Source organism: Phaethon lepturus, unplaced genomic scaffold (assembly GCF_000687285.1).
Source record: "Phaethon lepturus isolate BGI_N335 unplaced genomic scaffold, ASM68728v1 scaffold31543, whole genome shotgun sequence".
NCBI lineage: Eukaryota > Metazoa > Chordata > Aves > Phaethontiformes > Phaethontidae > Phaethon > Phaethon lepturus.
The window spans coordinates 7475-26100 of NW_010531702.1; the positions used below are offsets into that span (position 1 = coordinate 7475).

At 43.3% G+C, this 18626-nt stretch overlaps 1 protein-coding gene across 1 annotated transcript in view; it reads right to left on the reverse strand.

The window, feature by feature from the left end:
* Nucleotides 1-16406, reverse strand: part of LOC104618925 (probable palmitoyltransferase ZDHHC1) — a 16580-nt gene extending 174 nt beyond the window's left edge. The window contains 10 exon segments of the mRNA XM_010284648.1: nucleotides 1-118; nucleotides 711-819; nucleotides 1372-1465; nucleotides 2070-2155; nucleotides 7505-7617; nucleotides 11483-11641; nucleotides 11987-12111; nucleotides 12919-13020; nucleotides 13637-13812; nucleotides 16188-16406. The exon segment at nucleotides 1-118 is cut by the window's left edge and continues 13 nt beyond it. Of these exon segments, the coding sequence (XP_010282950.1) occupies nucleotides 1-118; nucleotides 711-819; nucleotides 1372-1465; nucleotides 2070-2155; nucleotides 7505-7617; nucleotides 11483-11641; nucleotides 11987-12111; nucleotides 12919-13020; nucleotides 13637-13812; nucleotides 16188-16406 (1301 nt within the window).
* Nucleotides 16407-18626: the final 2220 nt, after the last annotated feature.

The following is an 18626-nucleotide window of genomic DNA, read 5'->3' on the forward strand; positions in this document are numbered from 1 at the left end:
GCAGGAATCTTAGAAAAAAGTTCCAGTTCTTGTTCCACGTGTCTGTCTTGCTGGCAGCTTTTCCTTTTTACCTTGTGCCCAGAACACAGATTCTTCTGCCCGTCACCTCTGGGATTGCCTGTGGACAAGGGATTGTCTTGAGAGTTGCTTGAGCTGTTCTTAGGATGCCTATGAAGGGCCATGCTCCCAAGGCGAGTCTGAACCACAGGAATCTCATCCATGGACTCGGCAGACTCTGAGTGATAGTCAGCTGGGGGTCCCGCCGCCTGGATGAGGCCAATGCTGCTGCGGGGCACAGCAGCTCGCAGAGGAAAAGCTGGCACTAAGAGGCGAAGGCTGTGGGAAGCTGAGGTGGCAGCAGCCATGGCTGGGAACTCTACAGATGGAAAGAAAAGGAGAAGAAAGCTTAAGAAGAGAGAGAGACCCCTCAGCCCCACAAGGATGTCAACAAGGAACTCTGACATGGCTGATCCACTGGTGTTACATATTTGTGCAAAATTAGATATGAAAATGTACAGAATTCTACATTCAGCAGTGTACTAGAGCCTGATCATTTTAGAGTATCTCCAGGCACTCAGAAGCACTCTTTTTCCCTTCTTAGGCAAGTTAACTTTCTGCCAGTGCCGGGTTTTCACAACACACTTGATTTCTGTGTGCCAGCAACCAGAAATCCAAGCCAGAAGCAGAGAAGCTGACTGGTGCACTCTCACCTGCCTGGGGATCTGGGAAAGACAGCCAAGGTCCAGCGTGTGTTTTGGATCTGCTGTCCATTGCTGAGGAAGAAGCTTTATGTGTCTTCTTTCTTCTTTTTTTCTGTTGCTGTGAAAGCAAGAGGCCCACGAAAACCAAGAGAAGGGAATTCACTTCATCAGCCCAAAGTAGTGGGACACACAGTTTTTTAAATTGCTACCCCTCTTTAATCCCTCCTATTTTTAATAATGAGTATTAGGTATGACCAAAGACCAAGAATATTTTATAGTTTAAGACTGACTTACTATAAAGCAATGATAGAGAATAGGTATTTAATGAACACACACATTGTCTGCGTACAGCGATTCTCTGCGCATAGGTGCCTTTAAGTTATTGTCTCATACGGCTGGAGGATGTATGAGACACTGGAGGACAAGTGCATTTGTAGAGCCAAACTAGAAGAGGGGACCAAAAGTCACATAGCACAGGACATCCCGAGAGAGATAGCTCTTGTCAAAAATACAAGTATAGTTGAAAAGGCATTTTTCTTATCATCTAGATGACAAGACTTTGATTAATAAGCTTGGAGGAAAGGGAGAGAGTACTAGTGAGTGTGTACCCATGCGACTCGGTGAATCGTCAGCTGCAGAGGTTATGGTACGTAGCAAGTCTCTTGCTTACCTGAGAAGGGAGCGCAAAATGAGGAGATGAGAGGTCAAGGGAGGAGCTTTGCTCGGGGTCAGCTTCCTCACTGCGGACATAGAGCTTTGAAAAGCTAAAACACATGGCAGATATACAAGATGATTCTCTTAGACATGACATAACTCTGATGCCTGCTTCGCTTGCACGTACACATCAGCCCAACCGAAGCATCTCCGGCCTTGCGCAGCGTTCCCAGCAAAACTGCAGGGTAACTTGTCCTGCACAACTGGGCAAAATACAAAGTCTTTCCTCTCCCTTCCTCAAGCACATGAGTTAATAGGCAAGGCTTAATTAAGAGACAAGGATGCTGTTTTCCCATGAGTGCTTGCTTGTGTTATAAACTTTGCTGTTGTGATTCATCTCTCGACAACCTGAAATCATGTAATTACAATGAGCTCAATATAGGAATTACAAGAGAAATCAGGCAGCTTTAAAGTAATTTGAATATAAAAGAGCCTAAACAGAGTGTTCTGGGAAAGAGATTTTCCCAGGGGAGGCAAGTACTCCTGCAGGTACTTACCCTCCTGAAACTCAAAGATTTCACCATGCCTTGGTCAAAACACTGGTGCTCCCTATCCTCCTAAGTACTTTTGTTTTAGGGTCCATCAGTGACTTTGATGACAATTTACATTCATCGTGCATGCTGCTGGGAGACTCCTGCCTACGACTTTACTCACCCTTTTCCTGAAGTTACTGTTGAGAACTCCTCTACGTGAATACCAGGGTCTGTATAGCCAGGGTTACCCGAAAAAACGTCTGCTTCCTGGAAATTAAAAAAAACAACAAAAGAATTAACATTTTCAGATCAATATGGACACAGAGTGGAGAAGAAGGATTTTCACTACAGACATGTCTTCTTGCTCCTTCCTCAGCCACATGCCAGACATTTTCTGTCCTTACAGCCAGCACGGCCAAAACTCAGCAGGAGTCTGCTGCCTAAGAAGATGGAAAACCAAAATTGAGACAATTAGAAGTCTCTCATTCATTCAGTCAGTCCAGCCAGTATTTCATGTGATTCAAAATCAAATCAGAGCACACTTACGGAGACCAGCTTAATCATTTCTTGGGACCACATTCAAAATATCGCTTAAAGCCTCCAACAGTTATAGAGTTCAATTGTAGGAGTTAAGCAGTGAATGCAGAAAAACTTCTTTTGAATTCAAAATGGAGGTGATGAAAATAAAAGCATGGAACATACAGGAAAAACATAAAGTGCTTTCTGTTTCTTGTGTGAATCCTGTATGGCTAATGACAGTGCTGTTTTTTAAAAAAAAATGTGATATATTGCCTCAGGTATAGATGAGTTTGCCTCAGGTATAGATGAAGTCAAAGTAATTTTAAAATTGGATACTTTCATAAACATATAAAAAGGCTCAACGAATAAACCTCCTAAATCCAAGTGTCTGCATCACAGAAAAGAGCTGCCAGTTGTCCCTCAAAAGGACACAGTTAAGATGGTCAGAGTATCAAGTGATGCAGGGTATGAAGCTCTGTTATGAAGAAGAATAAATTGTGCTCAGGAGAACCCTGACACTACTTTTCAGCTACTCTTAAACTCGAATAATTCGCAAGACAACTTCCTCTTAAACATCTTAGAGTGCGGTGGCTATAAATACACACATTTTAAGGCAACTTTTAGGTGGTAAAGATGGAGGAGTTTTAAATGTGATAGGCATTAGCTTCCAAAAAAAGCTTAAACAAGCTTATGAAGACCTGTTTGTTTGAACAGTCTGACCAGCAAACTTGAGAAAACAAAGTCGAAGTTGGACGTCCCACAAATGGGTTCCTGAGAGGAACTCTGCCTTCAACAAAGTCATAAACCATGGACAGAAAAGCAGAAGAGGGAGATGAAATCTGGTGATGCTACGGCCTCACGTAAGGCAATAAAAATGAAAGCCAACCACAAAGAGTTGCAGAAGATTCTTGCAATATTGAATTTGAAGAGGGACAGGAGCAGCGAAAGGTATGGAGCAGTTTCTGTACAAGAAAGAGCTAATGGGCCAGGGCTCTTCAGTCAGCGGAGAAACTACTCAGAGCAGTTAGGAGTGGAGAAAGCAAATGGGGAATAAATGTTTACCATCCCTCTAGCACAACGCTGAGGGAGCATCAAATGAAAAAAAACAACAGGTAGCAGTTTGAAAAGAAACAGAAGAAAGACTGCATTTTGACACAGCATGGCAATAAGCTGTAAGCACTTGCTGCCATAGCATGCTGCAAGTGCTAAATGTTAAATTCAAGCCAAAATGAGAAAAATTTGTGTGAGAAACCAGCAAATACAAAGCTGTTTGAAGCTCTGTGCTCCTGAAGCCCCTAACACATATTGCCAAGTGCTGCGGGAGCGTACTGGGGGCTACAACTCCTGCGCTCTTCCTCAGCACCCACAACTGGCCAGTGTCAGAGCCAGCACACTGGTCTGATCAACGTTGGCCAACCTTCTTTACACGCCAGAAGAGATACTTCCAATAGTATTGCTTTTGAACACCTTGCCATCAATGTCTGAGTATTCATGTAATTGTTAGATAACTGAGTTGCCAAACTGGAAAAACTTCAGGATTGCTGCATTTTGTAACATGCTCTGAATTTAATTGGTCTTGTAAAGAGAAAAAAAAGAGGTGGAGAGGAATATGCAGCTAGTAACATCAAATTTGAAGGGAATTGGTTTAGCAATCCTAAACATTAGAACTTTCTGATTTGAGAATTCTGCTATTTAAATCTATTGTAGGCAGGGTTTAATAATATATAATCCAAGATTAATAACGTGCAGAAATTTACCACATGTATTTCAAACAGAACTTTTAACTCAAGTCAGATCATTGCTCATTGTCGACTGAACACCAAGTGTAGGTAAATGTTTCCTCAGAGCTCCTTGGTGACATTTCCATTTCCATTCAGTGTTTACATCATTAAGATTTACATTCAAACCTCATGCACCTGAGTCCCAAATGAAGGAGACCAGACACAATCTCCTGTCGCTGTAAGCATAAAGGTGGGGAGATGCAGGTCTTTTGAAGCCGTGGCTGAAACGAGCTGCAGCAGTAGACATCCTCGTAGGACTGCGCACAACAACTGAAAACAATCAGGATTCAATGTCCGCAGCATATAAATGGGACTGCAGGACTTGCATTTCAAAGGAGATTAATAAATGATACATCTTCAGAATATCATGAATGACTTCTTTCCAAGCAGGGAATGAAAGAGCTTTTTAAAACCCATTTTGTCCATATATATGTGTTCTATAAATTATGTATAACCACATAAAAGAAAGCAAGCCATTAGAGCTGACTCACAGAAGCAAATGGAATAAGACTCGATCCGTAAAAAAATCCAGCATTCTCTCCGTGTGACCAAAAACTACAACCACAGCGCAGAGTCCCAGCCTCCCTCCACTCCCACGGGCGTTAGCAGGACAGCCAGCATCCTTCTGCTCTGACAGCAAGACAAATCTACCCTTCTCAATTTGTTCTGGCTGGAAACAAGACTGCTCAGTCGACAGCCTGCCCAAGTTCATTGCTACCTTGCAAATCCTGGCTGTGCTCAGACCTCTTCCAGAGGCTGAATACCAGCTGTGTCCACCCCACGTTTCACGGTGACAGCTTCAGGATGAATTCAGCTCCCTCGCCCACTGCAGCTGCTCTGACCACCCATGCCGGTGCCAGCCAGTGCCCTGAAATGTTGTCTGGCTGGAGAGGAGGCGGAATTGGACAGGAAAAAATGGTTCTTGTCCCAGGGAAAGTAGGTCTGTTGCAAATGTTGAGGCTGAGAGTGAAGACTGGGTTTATCTTAACCAGACATTGGAGGAGAGGAGGACTAGTGAAAATGTGCCAAGTAAAATCCATGTTTATTATTTAAAATCAAACCTCACCAACTCGAATCGGTGTCCAGAGCAAGTCAAAAGCTTTAGGAACGTGAGAAAAACCACATCCCAGCTGGCCTCGCTGTGAAAGCCAGCTCCTTGGTGTGAACGCGACGATGCATTAAAGCATCGGGTTTGGTTTAGTTTATATTTCTTCGGTCCACGATGCAACTGCCTGCAGAAAAAACTGTTACTTGCACACGGTGCTGTGGGTACAGTAATAGAAGCAAAGGCTCTATATGCCCAGCTGTTTTGCATTTTTTGTGATATCTGAACCACTCAAGTGTGCAAAATTAGGGCTCTTACTTTGTGCACGTTCTCAGGATTCTACAAGCACATAAGAATCCTTCAACCTGAACATAACCGAAGACTTAACCAGACAAACATGGAAAACTGAAGCCAAAACCAACACCTGAGCCTGAATAAGGCTCAAGAACAAGGATTAAAGGGGAAATGCGTGTTTCTTCTTACTCCCTAAAATGAATGAACAGTTAAGACAAAAGTGGGAAGAGGATGATTTCCATTTTCTGCTTGCAACATCTTGGATCAATTACAAAGGATTTCAGTGTTCAAGCTAAAGAAGGCTGTAGTCAACACAGCTTACAAAAGGCAAGTCACTTGGTGTACTCCTACTCCATTCTATTTGTTTGTGTTTATCTCTGGTTGCTATGTAAGAAACAAGGAAAATCTGGTGGGTTAACATTTTTCTTAACAATGTTGCTGGGCATCATCCAGTCTTTCTTGTTCCCCAAGGTACTAACTGCCGTCCTGAAACACAGCGCTCCTTTTCACCCTGCTTTTTCCTGGCTTGTTGCTTCAAATCAACCATATTCACACATATCTAGATAAGCATCGGCGCAGACAGGAGACTGTCACTGAATGGCTACATCCCAAATGTGCACACACACAGAGTCTGCCCCTGTTCAGATATATTTTTCAGCATCAACCAAAATTCAGTAACTAGGAAATGATTAGAGCTAATGCTTTATTATTGTTTTAATTTGCGTGGTAAGCAAAGCTCTATGAGACAAAGTGCCAAATATTTTTGTCGTTATGGAAACCTCTGTTTAAACTAAAAGTTCAACTTTTCCAAGGCAGTAAAAAATAAATATATATATGGCAAGCTGGGGACTCCATATTATACAGAAAGGGAATTAGCACACTTACCCCCTTGCTTTGATAGGGAAAAACTATGAATGACCACAGAGAGATCCCAGTATCTCTACACAGAATATGTGGATGAAGCTTGGATTTAAGGATTTCTTATGAAATATGAAACTGGTTGTATAGTAGGCAACTTAGGTGCATAAAGCTAGATAGGCTCACAGAATCGCAGAATAATTTATACTAGAAAGAATTTCTGGAAGTTTTTAGTCCAACCCCCCATCAAAGCCAGTACAAAATTTGTCCAGTCAAATATTGAGTAACTCCAGGGATAGAGCTGCCTTGCAGCAAAATAAATTACACTGAACCTCTCAATTCATAGCAGATTATATATGCCACTGCAGAGTGTAATAGCATTAAACAGCTTGCAGAAGTCTTTCTGCAGAGATACAGATCAACATCCCGGTAACTGTGAGGACCCTTATCATTATGTAGATTCAAATCAAAGAAAAGCAGATATCTGGGTCATTTCTGAACGTGACGGGGGTCCTTTTCCTTTTCAAGATGGTTAAACAATTGGTATTAGCCCCAGTTTCACTAGCCCTAGAGCCTGTCTCACTTTCAGTCATGACCTGCAATACCGCTCACGTAAGCCAGCAAGATGTCACCCAAACAGATGGTCCCATCCTTTCCAGTGACAGGCCCCTTCCCGCTCTCCAGTCATCCCCGTTCGCGCTGACGCAGGCGTTTATGTGACTGCTGGGTGAACCGAATGAGAGGGAGCTGGGCCAGCTAAACACGAGCTCAATTATTTTTTTCCATAAAGTTTATTCTTACCCAGATGAGTTCCCCCACCCTCTTCACTGCATGACTGTAACGAACAGCTGCGCTGGCAGAAGAGAATAGATAGTGCAGGGCCCAAAACAAGTGGTGGAGGAAGAGAGTGGGTGGGATTGATTCCTTTGAAAGCAGTACTTGCCGATGCCTAAAGCGTTCATCGAATTACAGGCTACTCTCTCACATCCGACTCAACTCCACTGAAGTCTTATCTCTAGCAACTGCCTCTATAATTTGGAGCTCCCAAAAGTGAAGCAAACTCTACACAGTGGACAAGCGAGGCTGTTTTCAGAAATGCACTGAAAGCATGACGGGTACCTGGTGGGGTCTCCCTTGGGAGGGACAAGAGTCCAGTTGTTTGTCTACTTCTTTCACCTCTTGCTGGGGACGCTGCTGCAGGATGTACTCGTATGTAGTCAATTTGTTCCACACTGGGAGGAATGAAAGAGAGCTGTCAGCGCAGGGAAGGCCACTCTCTGATTACATTTATACAGACAGTCTGATTCCACTTAAACAAACAACCTGAAAAACTTGAAAAAATACAATCAAATAGCTATCTATAATTAACTAATCTGTAGTTAATAGACATGAAAAGATTGGTTACTGTAAGCCAAAATCACAGAATCACTAAGGTTGGAAAGGATCTTCAAGATCAAGTTCAACCATTAACCCAACGCCACCTAAACCGTGTCCTGAAGTGCCACATCCACACGTTTTTTGAACACTTCCAGATATGGTGACTCCACCACCTCCCTGGGCAGCCTGTTCCAATGCTTGACCACTCTCTCCGTACAGAAATTTTTACTAATATCCAATGGAAACCTCCCCTGGTGCAACTTGAGACCATTTCCTCTCATCCTGTCGCTGGTTACTTGAGAGAAGAGACCAACACCCACCTCACCACAACTCCCTTTCAGATAGAAAGCAATGAGGTCTCCCCTCAGCCTCCTCTTCTCCAGACTGAATCTTTGTACCAAAGGTTCAAAAACTGTTCAAAAACTGTTCAAAAGGTTCAAAAAAGGTACTACCAAAGTACCTTTGCACTTTATATCTTACTATATCCTTTATTGTCATCATCACAACACTTATAGTCCCACTATTCTTCTAAAGTCTCATATATATGGTACAGCCCTTCTATACTGTAGCGATTTTTTCAGCTCATTTCAGAGCAAATCCACTATTCATACCCAACACGGGTAAGAACTGCACCGTACAGAAATCTCAGTGAGTAGTCAGAAGGTATGTGATGCTACATGGAGAAAAATTCAGCGTGTTGACCTGTCCCATAGAGGAGACTGAGACACTTCATGTCCAAAACAGTGAGCATCAAACATCCAACTTGCCTGGTGCCAAATAGACGTGTTCAGAGTTTACATGTGCCCGATTTTACATGCTCTTAAGGACCTACACACACAAACACATCTGCTTCCACGAGTGACCAAAAGCACGTGACGTTTCTGAGCAGCTTGGTTTCTTCACGAGACCCAGAATGTTATGAGGACCCCAAACTCAGACATTCCTCCCATAATCACCCTGTTACGGTAAGTATTTTAGAGCACACCACCTGGAAATGGATGCTGAAGGTTTTTAGTGCACAGCCTGGTAGACATTCCTCCTTTTTACAGTAGCATAGTACAGTAGCAGATACCCAGGATATGGGACATCCAGATTAAATCCTTCCTCTGCCTGAAGACATTCATGCCAGTAATATCTTACCTCTCAGAACCATGCCCTAAACACAGGACGACTTCACAGGGAAGTTGGGGAGAGCAGAGGAGAAGTTGCCCCTCCTGTTAAAGCGATGAGCTTATGGAGAAATAAGAATTCAAGATCCATTTGGCCAAGAAGACAGGGCATAAAAAATGTGAGTCTGCAGCCAAGTGATTAGTGAATGCACTTAACAAGGACAGTGCAGCATGCTGGAAAATGCTCCTAGAATGGTACTTTCTGCTTTATTTGAGAAACAGAATATTGCTTCATCAGCAAAGGGCTATAAACCATTTTTCCTTTAGGGTTCGTTGGTTCTGAATACGTAATCATGTGTCATTTAAAATATTTTAATAGAGCTATTTAGTGAAAAAATACTGCATTTGTCTGGCCAGATAACACTGCAGCACATACTGTGCAACATATAATCGTACCTTGTGAAAAGTCCCATATCTTTTCCTATATTCCCTTCTTGTATTTCCTACTAATTTTTTGTTTTTATTATGCTTACTATTGGCCTCTCAATATTGAAGGAAAAAAAAAATCCTCCCTCCAAGCTTCTGAAGTGCCACACTTCACCAAATGCCTCTAAAACTGAGGCTGAATCAAGACAGGTAATTTTGAAGACCTGCTATTTTGAGAATAACCTACTTCCTTCCTTTTGAGTAATAGCCATGAGTAATTAAAATCAGGACAGTAATTCTGAAAATTTGACTGTGCTTGTAACAAAGCTAGACTCTAAAATTTTTAGTCATACCTGATTTAAGACAGTTTTTAAAATGTGAAATTTAAAGGCAACACCACTCACAGGGGTGCTATTTTCTTCCTCTAATTTAATTATGAAAAAAAAAAAAGTTCACAAAGAAACACTCATGAACAGTAATTACGTTTTAATTGGTAAACTGTATTTCTAGTCCCAAAAGAGAGGAGTTCAATCCAATGCCATCTACCTTAAAGCATTCAGATGAGACTTATTGACAGTTACATGCATGAAATAAGAGGAATTTAGACCAGAGAAACTTTGTCTATCCTCCTGAATCCCAGTTGTAAGGGTAATGCACAGTCATGTGTGACACACAAAATGGCAATGTCGCTCCTTTTAAGCAAGGACTTACACACCACACTTCTGCACAACTTGGAACCAGTTTCAATAGGGTAGCAGATTTTAACGTAATAAAATGTTAACAAAAATGAACAATAATTCAATTCTGTTTCCATGTAAGTCATAAAGATTTAAAATTGGGCGAGAAAAAAAAGTTAATTTGGCTGCAAATTTATTCTGAAAGAGGAAAAAAATCACCCCAAGACAACAGCAACAGAAAATTCCCCCGAAACCCAGAGCAGAACTAGTGTTGACACATGCACGTTTCTGTTTGACAAGAGAAAGCATGTCTTTATCCCAAGGAGGGAGCACCCTCTTGTGGAAGTTGTACACAAAACCAGGGTAAGTAAGCTCAGTACTAAATCGAATAATCCTTTTTCATCCAAAGGAAACCTTCCCGGAGCGGCCCCAGCTTCATTATGCTTTTAGTACTTCTACAGTGCTAGCTCGACCTTTGAAATCTCCAGGCATCGCCATTAACCCAGCAAAGTCAACTTTCAATTCCACTAAGAAAGCAAAATTGCAGCGTGACCAAATTTAAGTTAAGCTCAAAGAGGCTGTAAAAGGAAAATGACGGTCAGTGACCTCACTGGCTGTAACGTTAATGCCAGGCGAGGAACACTCAGTCTTCAAACGCTACACTTCAGCAGCACAACTATTTTGCTTCTGGAACTGCACTTGTTTGTGCTGACCTAGTTTGTGTTGGCATCCGCATTGCTGTTAACTGACAACCTAAAAGTCCATCCAAGGATCCTCTGTAACCGCTGTCCTCATCCCTCTCCCACCGCGTCCCTTCTTCCCTAGCTTTGGCACCACCGACTACTGCAAGTGTAAGATCTTTTTTCATCATGACTTACGTCAGCCAGTCAAATAGCATTGGCTTCATTTTAGACGATGGCTGAAAAAAGCGTTTTGATGCCCATCTGTAATAAACAAACATGAAGATCCCTTCTTGACAGGGCAACAAGTCAGATCTCATGAGAAGCCTCTCTGAAAACGTCTTCCTCTGAATTCCACAAGTCATTTTGTGCCGATACAGTACAACTTCCATAAAGGGACCTCACCTGGACGTCAGGCCTCCTATTAGAAATTTAGATCAATACCATCTGCATTTCTCTGGGGTAATGGAGAAACAGGCTCTGTCACACAACTGACGTACTGGGGAGCACAGTGAAGAGACTCACAAAAGCCCCTATGTGGAACCAATCCGAATCTGCCATCGCTGACACTGAGCTGGAATTAAACCAGTTTAGACACATGAATGCACAGGCCCAACGCAAGCCCCGCGTTGCGTTGGTAAGCCTAGCTGGTGCTGGGGGAAAATCAGAAGCATAATGTGAAAGCCAAATTTTCTACCTTTTCAATGGCAATCTTGCACAATGTGTGTATATTTGTGACACGGGTGAACACAGAGCAAATGCAGAATGAGTAAAAGAAGCTAAGAGAAAATGAAATGGGGATGCAGATGACAGGAACATAATACGTACTAAGATAGATGTGAAAGGTCAAGAGGTGGCCTAGCAGGATCACGGTCATGAGGCTCAGAAGAATAAAAATCCCTGTCGTGACCAAAATCGCAGATGTCTGAGTCTCAACAGGAGCTGCAGGAAGAAACACAAACCAGCGGTCTGTGTCATTCTTTAGAGCTGTAAAACAACAAGAGTTGGAGGTAAGTAGCTTGTCCAGGTATGAAATATCTCTAACTAAACTTTACAGCTGGAAATACTGTTAACTCAAAAGCAGCCGCCAGAGCCATTGTGTGCTGGAGGCCTAAGAAATCTTGTGTCTGCAAGACCTTTTAGGAAAAGCAGTTAGTCAGCTCTGGAAGGAAAGATGTTCCATCCAGCTGAGCAGAGAGACTCTTGCAGAAGTATAAAATCAAAGGAGTAAGGAATGGGGTTCCTACTCAGCGGGAGAGCCCACAAAATCCAATCCCATACGGAGATATGCTGGCTGATTTACAGCACGCTCAACTGAAGCACTGCTAGTACCATCAAAGCGCCGGTCGGAGCGAAGCGTCATGGGGTCAATGAAGATCTCCACAAAGACGTAGCAAGCGACGAGCAGCAGAAGCCCAAGGCCCAGAATGGCAGACAGCACGCTATTCAAAAAGAGCCTGCCAAAAAGGTGAGAAGTCTGAGTGGCTTCAATAACATCACACATACAATTCAAAATCCCAGCCTCTAATAAAGACAGAAATACAGACAGCTATCCCAAATCACTGTGAGGCTTTCTTGCACTTATGACAGACGCTGGGAACTGTGACCCTTTAGAGCAACCGTGGTTACAAAAGAGTCAAGTACATCTAAGACAGACATAGAGCTCCCTGCACAAAATCTGAAGGCGGTGCAACGTGGCACCCAGCAGGAACAACTCTTGACTTTCCGGGTAGTTTTAGTGCAGGAAAGTAAACAGAGAAGCAATAATCAGCAATAGCCTCCACATTCTTTATCTTAAACCTGGCACAGATTAGAGGTGCCTATATGCTACTGTAACTCCTGCCAACTGGCTAACCCCGTAGGGGAAGCACGCAATCTGGAAGCCGGTTGTTTCAGAGACAGGAACAGCACAATCAAGGTTCTATTCCCACTCCAGCTCTCAGAAGCATTAATGACACCCAATTAACATCCCATAAGCTTTTCCTAATACCGAATAATAAGATTATGTCCTCTGTTTTCACTCGCAGATGTTCAGCAACAAAATTCTAAGTGTAGTTTTATCCCTGGTTATCCGAATCTCGTAATCATGCTTGCGTTTTCAGTCTAGTTTTCTCATGACTGATTTTATTCAGCCGGGGTCTGAAAGAAAAGCGGTTCTGTGTGGCTGAGCACAGACTGCACTGAGATGCAGGAGAACCTTGGGAAGAGAACGGGTGACGTTATTGACGCAGTCTTGTGCTCCTGTCACAATGCCAGGCTCTTACCAGTAATTCCTCTCTCCCACACAGTTGTTGAGCCATTTGCAGTGGTGATCAAAGCCACACACACACTTGTTGCAAGTTCCACAGTGCTTCGACTTGGCACTCCTGCCAAAGAAAGGGTGGCGTTAGCATGGCAGCACCAGTTCATTACCATGACCTTCCAGCGACACAAATACAAGGGGATACAGCAGTAGAGATTCCAGTAATAGAAAATCTTCTCCACCAGGAATACTTCAACACCCAAACATATTGGCCATCGTTGGACCACAATCCCAAACACTGCAGAATTTGCCTTTTCAATGCACTGCATGATTTCTCATTTGGAGATCATCGATTTCTTATTTGAAACCCTCTAGCAATTCTACAAAGCTTGACCTTAACGTCTGCCCTGCAAGCATTTCCTGCTATTGTATGAGCTTCTAGCCAGATACAAGCACACATGCACACGCTACAGCTTGTTGGGTCAAACAAACACCAACATCGAGATAACACAGAACAGTTATCCACACAACACGTGAGCAATTAAATAAAACACAGAACCATGAGCACATCTGACAGCGGGCACCTACCCAATGACCTGAACCCTGCCACGGGATGAAGTTGAACTCGTGCTGTAGAACTTCAGGGGCTCAATATCAATATTATAGTCTAACGTTAAAGACTAACAGTGAAGTGTAAGTGAAGAAGACAGAGTAGCAGAAGGAAAAGAGAACATACTTACACATCTACATCACAGACATGGCAATGATGGTTTTCGATGACATGCGCATGTTGATTACGATTGAAGGTGGCCAGAGGCCCTAAATAGTTTTTTTCTCGCACATTTGCATCCGCAGGATCAATGGAGACTGCAGTAAGATGAACGACTAAATGGTAGATAAAGCACACTCCTGGACACTGAATTACACAGTTAAGGATTGTATGAGTGATTTAATGCATATATTTTTATCCTTAATACACATAACCCACACAGATGAGAAATATATGGCTTAGAATTAGAAATCACTACATAACTGATGGCAGCACATTTATCTGAGCTTTATTAACGGAGACGCTTGCGCTGTAATAAATATCCTCTGGAAGAAAGACAACTACATCTACAGGAACAACCCTCCTTATTAGGTACTACTCTGCTTCACAGAAACGTCCTTCCTAGCACAGGAGTTTTTAAAAATTGCCTTTACTTACCAGAATCTGACCCCACATGCAGACTGTTGACATAGGTCCATGTTTCTCAGTCCGTACAGGCTCCTTGGAAAGGAGCAGTCAGTGAAGGCCGTGCACACGTGCCTTCACAAGACCAAACTTCCAAAAAAGCAAAGAAAAAAAGACGTACCAAGGAACTAATACTGATCCCCTTGCTTTCCTTTTCCTTACTCAGAATCCCAAGCAAGAGGATCACCCCTTTAAGGTAGGCTCCTACATCATTTACAGACAGTATCTAGGATTTGTCATTGTTTCTTGAAGTATTATCTGCTTGGATTCTTACTTCTAAACGCAAGTCAAGAGCTTTAGAAATGCTTTTGATCAGACTGAAGTAACTGCCGATGTTTGGAAAGAAAACAAAGCAGCAACCCTGTACGCCTGGAGTACCACTGTGCTGCAGAGTTTGTTTCTCAATATACTGTGATTAAACGAGCATGCGTGCAAAAATTAATCTTCACGTTTATTTGTTATGCACCCGGATGTGCACATCGTTGATCATACTGATGTCTACAGAAAACAGAGCAGTGTAGTAAGGAAAAAAAGGAGGTCTTTGAGAGGTCTAGCTGCCTGGAGCTCTGATGACTGGTGTAGCAGAATGGAAAGGGACTTGCCTTTGACACAAAAGAGACATTAGTGCTTTATTAACTGGTAGTAAAACTTTGGAGTACATTAATCTGTTGAATTAGGGCGACTTTAGATCGAATTATGAAGATATTCGGTAGACAAATTCGTGAGGTTTGAACTGTGATGATACCAAGGATTTGGGTAAGATAAGTAGACGTAAGACCACTGTGAGCTCATGATATTAATGCCTAAATCACACAGGTGTAACTAAAACGATGATTAGCAAAAGCACCCCAAACTTATCACAGGTCCCGTGGACATAACATAAATCGGAAGTATAAGTGGTGTAAGTGCATATCCCACCTCTTCAGAACTTTTGCTGAGCTTCTCTCTCCAATATTTCTTGGTTATCTGGTTCTGCTAAGAAAGCACTAAGTGGCACTGAGACACTTAAGCAATTTTATTTTCACCAGGAAGATGTTACTGGAGAGATGACAAAAGCAAACACTTGCTCACAAATTATAAACCCTCACCTAAACCCTCACCAGCCTGTTAAGTACTAAATTCAAATGTCAGGATACCCTCGTCCAGTTTGCAACTTCGCAGACAATCTAGTCCACCAGGAGCCAGGGTCTGGCTTTGGGGAAGTCCTTTCTCTGGGCACTGGGAGCACTGGGCTTGCTCCTCAGCACACCCCATCTCGAGTCGCTCTCCTTCCCAGCTGCAGGAGCAGCAAGCACACAGAGCTCTAGGGAGGTGGGTCGAGGAGAGGAGGTGGAAAACACATGGGGCTGGGCTGAGTTAGGCTTTGCTGGGCAGCATGCAAGACAAGAGGCCTCCACAGTATAAGCACCTCATCTTCTGACACTGCTCACACACAGAGTTAGACGTCTGTTAAACTGCTGCTCAAGACTGTCCCATGACAGACCTCTCCTCTGAGGTTCACACTACACCGCCTTGTCTTTCACTCGCAGGTTTTCGGCAGAGGACAGGGGAGAACTATGGGAGAAGATTAACTGCCAGCTATTACAAGCAACCACACCGTATAATCACAAACATATAAAGCTGCCTTTCGAGACTCACTCGGTCAGCGCAGGGAGGTGTGGCTGCCCATTGCAGCAAGGATGTTTCAGTAGGGGCTTTTTTGGTACAACTTCCCAAACCCTGCAGCACACTTGTAGGAGAATGATATAAGGCAAATGAGACACATAGGCAGAAGTAGACAGCAGAAGAGCCTCGGAGGTAGAGATAGTAACCTTAACAGAGAGTGATGAAGGAGACAAGCAGAACGTTAGTGACCTGCCTAAAGTGGAGGGGCAGAAAGGATCTCAAAATAACTGTTTTTTATAGACAGAAGAAAATAAAGATTACGCTTATAGTTCAGAAAAAGATTCTGGCTCAGCCGCTTTCTCCTATGCTTTCTACGCTACCTAACAACTATTTAAAAAAAATCCCACTGATAGTCTGTTATAGTCCATGTTCTTCTCTTGACCAAAGGATACGATATAGCCAGCGGGCAGCCAGTGGCGAGGCAGGAGAGGAACCAGGATTCCAAAGCCAACCAGCGCAAAGAAGAGGTACAGCAACCAGGCAATAATCTGGAAAAGGTGCAGAGGCCAGCTCCAGCCATTCCTTCGAGCGTGTTGGACCTGCACCTCAGGAACAGCTTCGCCCAAATTCTCTGGAGCTGTCTTATTAGGAGGTTTGTTGCAGATATTCATCTACAAAAATCAAAAACGGAAAACAAAAAATATGTGATTCAAAAACAGTGACTGACGCCCCGTTCCTGGAGATATGCTCCAAGGTGGACAGAAAAGTTGGGAGACTAAACCAACGACACATGTGAGGAGAGACTTCTCTCTGAACAGGGGATTTCTGATTGATGCTAACAAAAGGGGAAAAATCATTACAGACTTTAAAAGCAAGTGTTGATGTCTGCGTGAAACAGTACCCCAAAACCACAGCTAAGGGAAACTTGCAGGTTTTGCCAGTCTTTGAATGGATCTAGACCTAAATCGAGTAAAAAAAGAGCAAAGAGGGTATTCTGGTGGCAATCCGGAGAGGGAGTATGATATGCTGTGGTCTGGGGATGTGTTCATGTCAGAAAGCTGTTACAGATGACAGCAGAAAAAATGCTTTCACCTGTCTCAGATATGCTATGTTTTCCTTCCAGCTAGTGCAGAGAAGTGTAGCAAGAGTGGGTAGCCCCACTAGAGCCCATGGTCTGGAACCACAACTTAGCCCTACACAGCATCCGAGAAAACAGAGACTCCTTTGTCAGCAACAAAAGAAGCGGAAAGACTAGAAACTGAAAAAGTGAACTGATAATTTAATGACAAAAAGGTGAAAAGAAGCAGGAGTGACTCCACAAGACAAGTATAAAGCGGACTGTTGCTAGAAGAACAGCACAGAAAAGATGTATGCAGGACATCCATGCAGGAAGCAGCTCGATTATTCTGCTGTCCTACAATGTCTGGACTTCTGGCAGGAGAAAGCAAGATTTAACTGCAAAGACGAGTTACAAACCATAACCTGGAAAGTTCCTGATGTTTATGACTCCTGTTTGCACAACAGCTATGAGCTCAGAAGCAATTTCTCCTTTTTTCAATTTGTGTTGGATTATTAGTCATTGCTTTTCGCTTGCCACGGAGCCTGGAAGAGCTTTTAACAACAGAGTCGGGCCGCTCTTCTTCACAGAAAACTCAGGTGCAACAGATACTAGGGAGTACAATATAGGGTAGCATTGCAAAACCAGCACTAAGAAGCTCTGCTGGACCTGAGGTGACTTGAGGAACCTCTGTACCACGCTCACCATTCCTTAGTAACTAAAGGGGATGTTAAATTGGAAAAATAACTGGAAAAATGCTGAAGGGCTGGAAGACAGCAAGCATGCCAATGTGCTGAAAGAGCGAGCAGAACGATTCGGATCTTGGTACACCAACGGTCCTGCATCAGTCATAGGCAAAGGGCTGGAAATGTCTTTTGGGGTCAATCAGTAGAGAAGTAGTGGGTAAGAATACAAAAGAATGTCATTTTTGCTCATCAGCACAGTCTTACCAACAAGCAGGCTGGAAAAAAAAAAATTACTGACTTCAGACTTTGAAGAAATTAGCAATACCTGCCTGCAGTCATAGTTTAAATTGCTACATGGCAACTGGATCATCAAGGACGAGAAACAGTTACTAACAATGTGATCTTTTTCCCCTTAGGTTGTTGAAAACTTGCTTGTGCTTCACTTTGAGCTACCTGTTACAAAAACCACTCTGATTATTTGAAGAAAGTCCCAAGTTTCTCCTAATCAGACCCTGTCCGGGAGAGCCAGACCCACCCAGACCCTGGAACCCTTGCTGTGCTGCAAGATTTTGCTGGTTTATAACACCAGATGGTTTTAGCATTATGTCAAAAGTTTTGGTACGATTTGATAGAATTTTTGACGTGGTGAAGTGCAGCTAAAGCTTGCGTAGGCTACCTCCTGGCTGAACTATCCCCAAGGCTGCAGTCATCCCACAGCAGCATCTGTCTGGTAACAGAGCCCCAAGACGGAAGGAAGCCGTGCGTGATGCTTCGTCTGCCCCGTTTCAGAAGCAAAGTTCCTCTTGCCTTTCCCTTACACCGTGAGGTAGCTGATGCGCTGATTATCCACTGATACTGATGAAAAATAAAGGTATATGTGAAGAGACGCCAGGATACAGCATCTCCCCTTCCCGGCGGGGTGCCCTACACTCTGGGTATGCCCAGCACTGCTTTCTACCCAGCTACAGACAACACTGAATAGAAAAAACAGGGTATGAAGTCACCGTCAGGGCTCACCCCGTCGTCGTAGAGTGAGAGGTAACCGAGTTGAGGCTGGTTGTTCATTAGACTAGTTACCTAGTTAGCTGTAAGTCAGCCGAGAGTTAGGTTCATCCCTCTGGGTGTTCAGCCACCGGGAGGGAGCATCC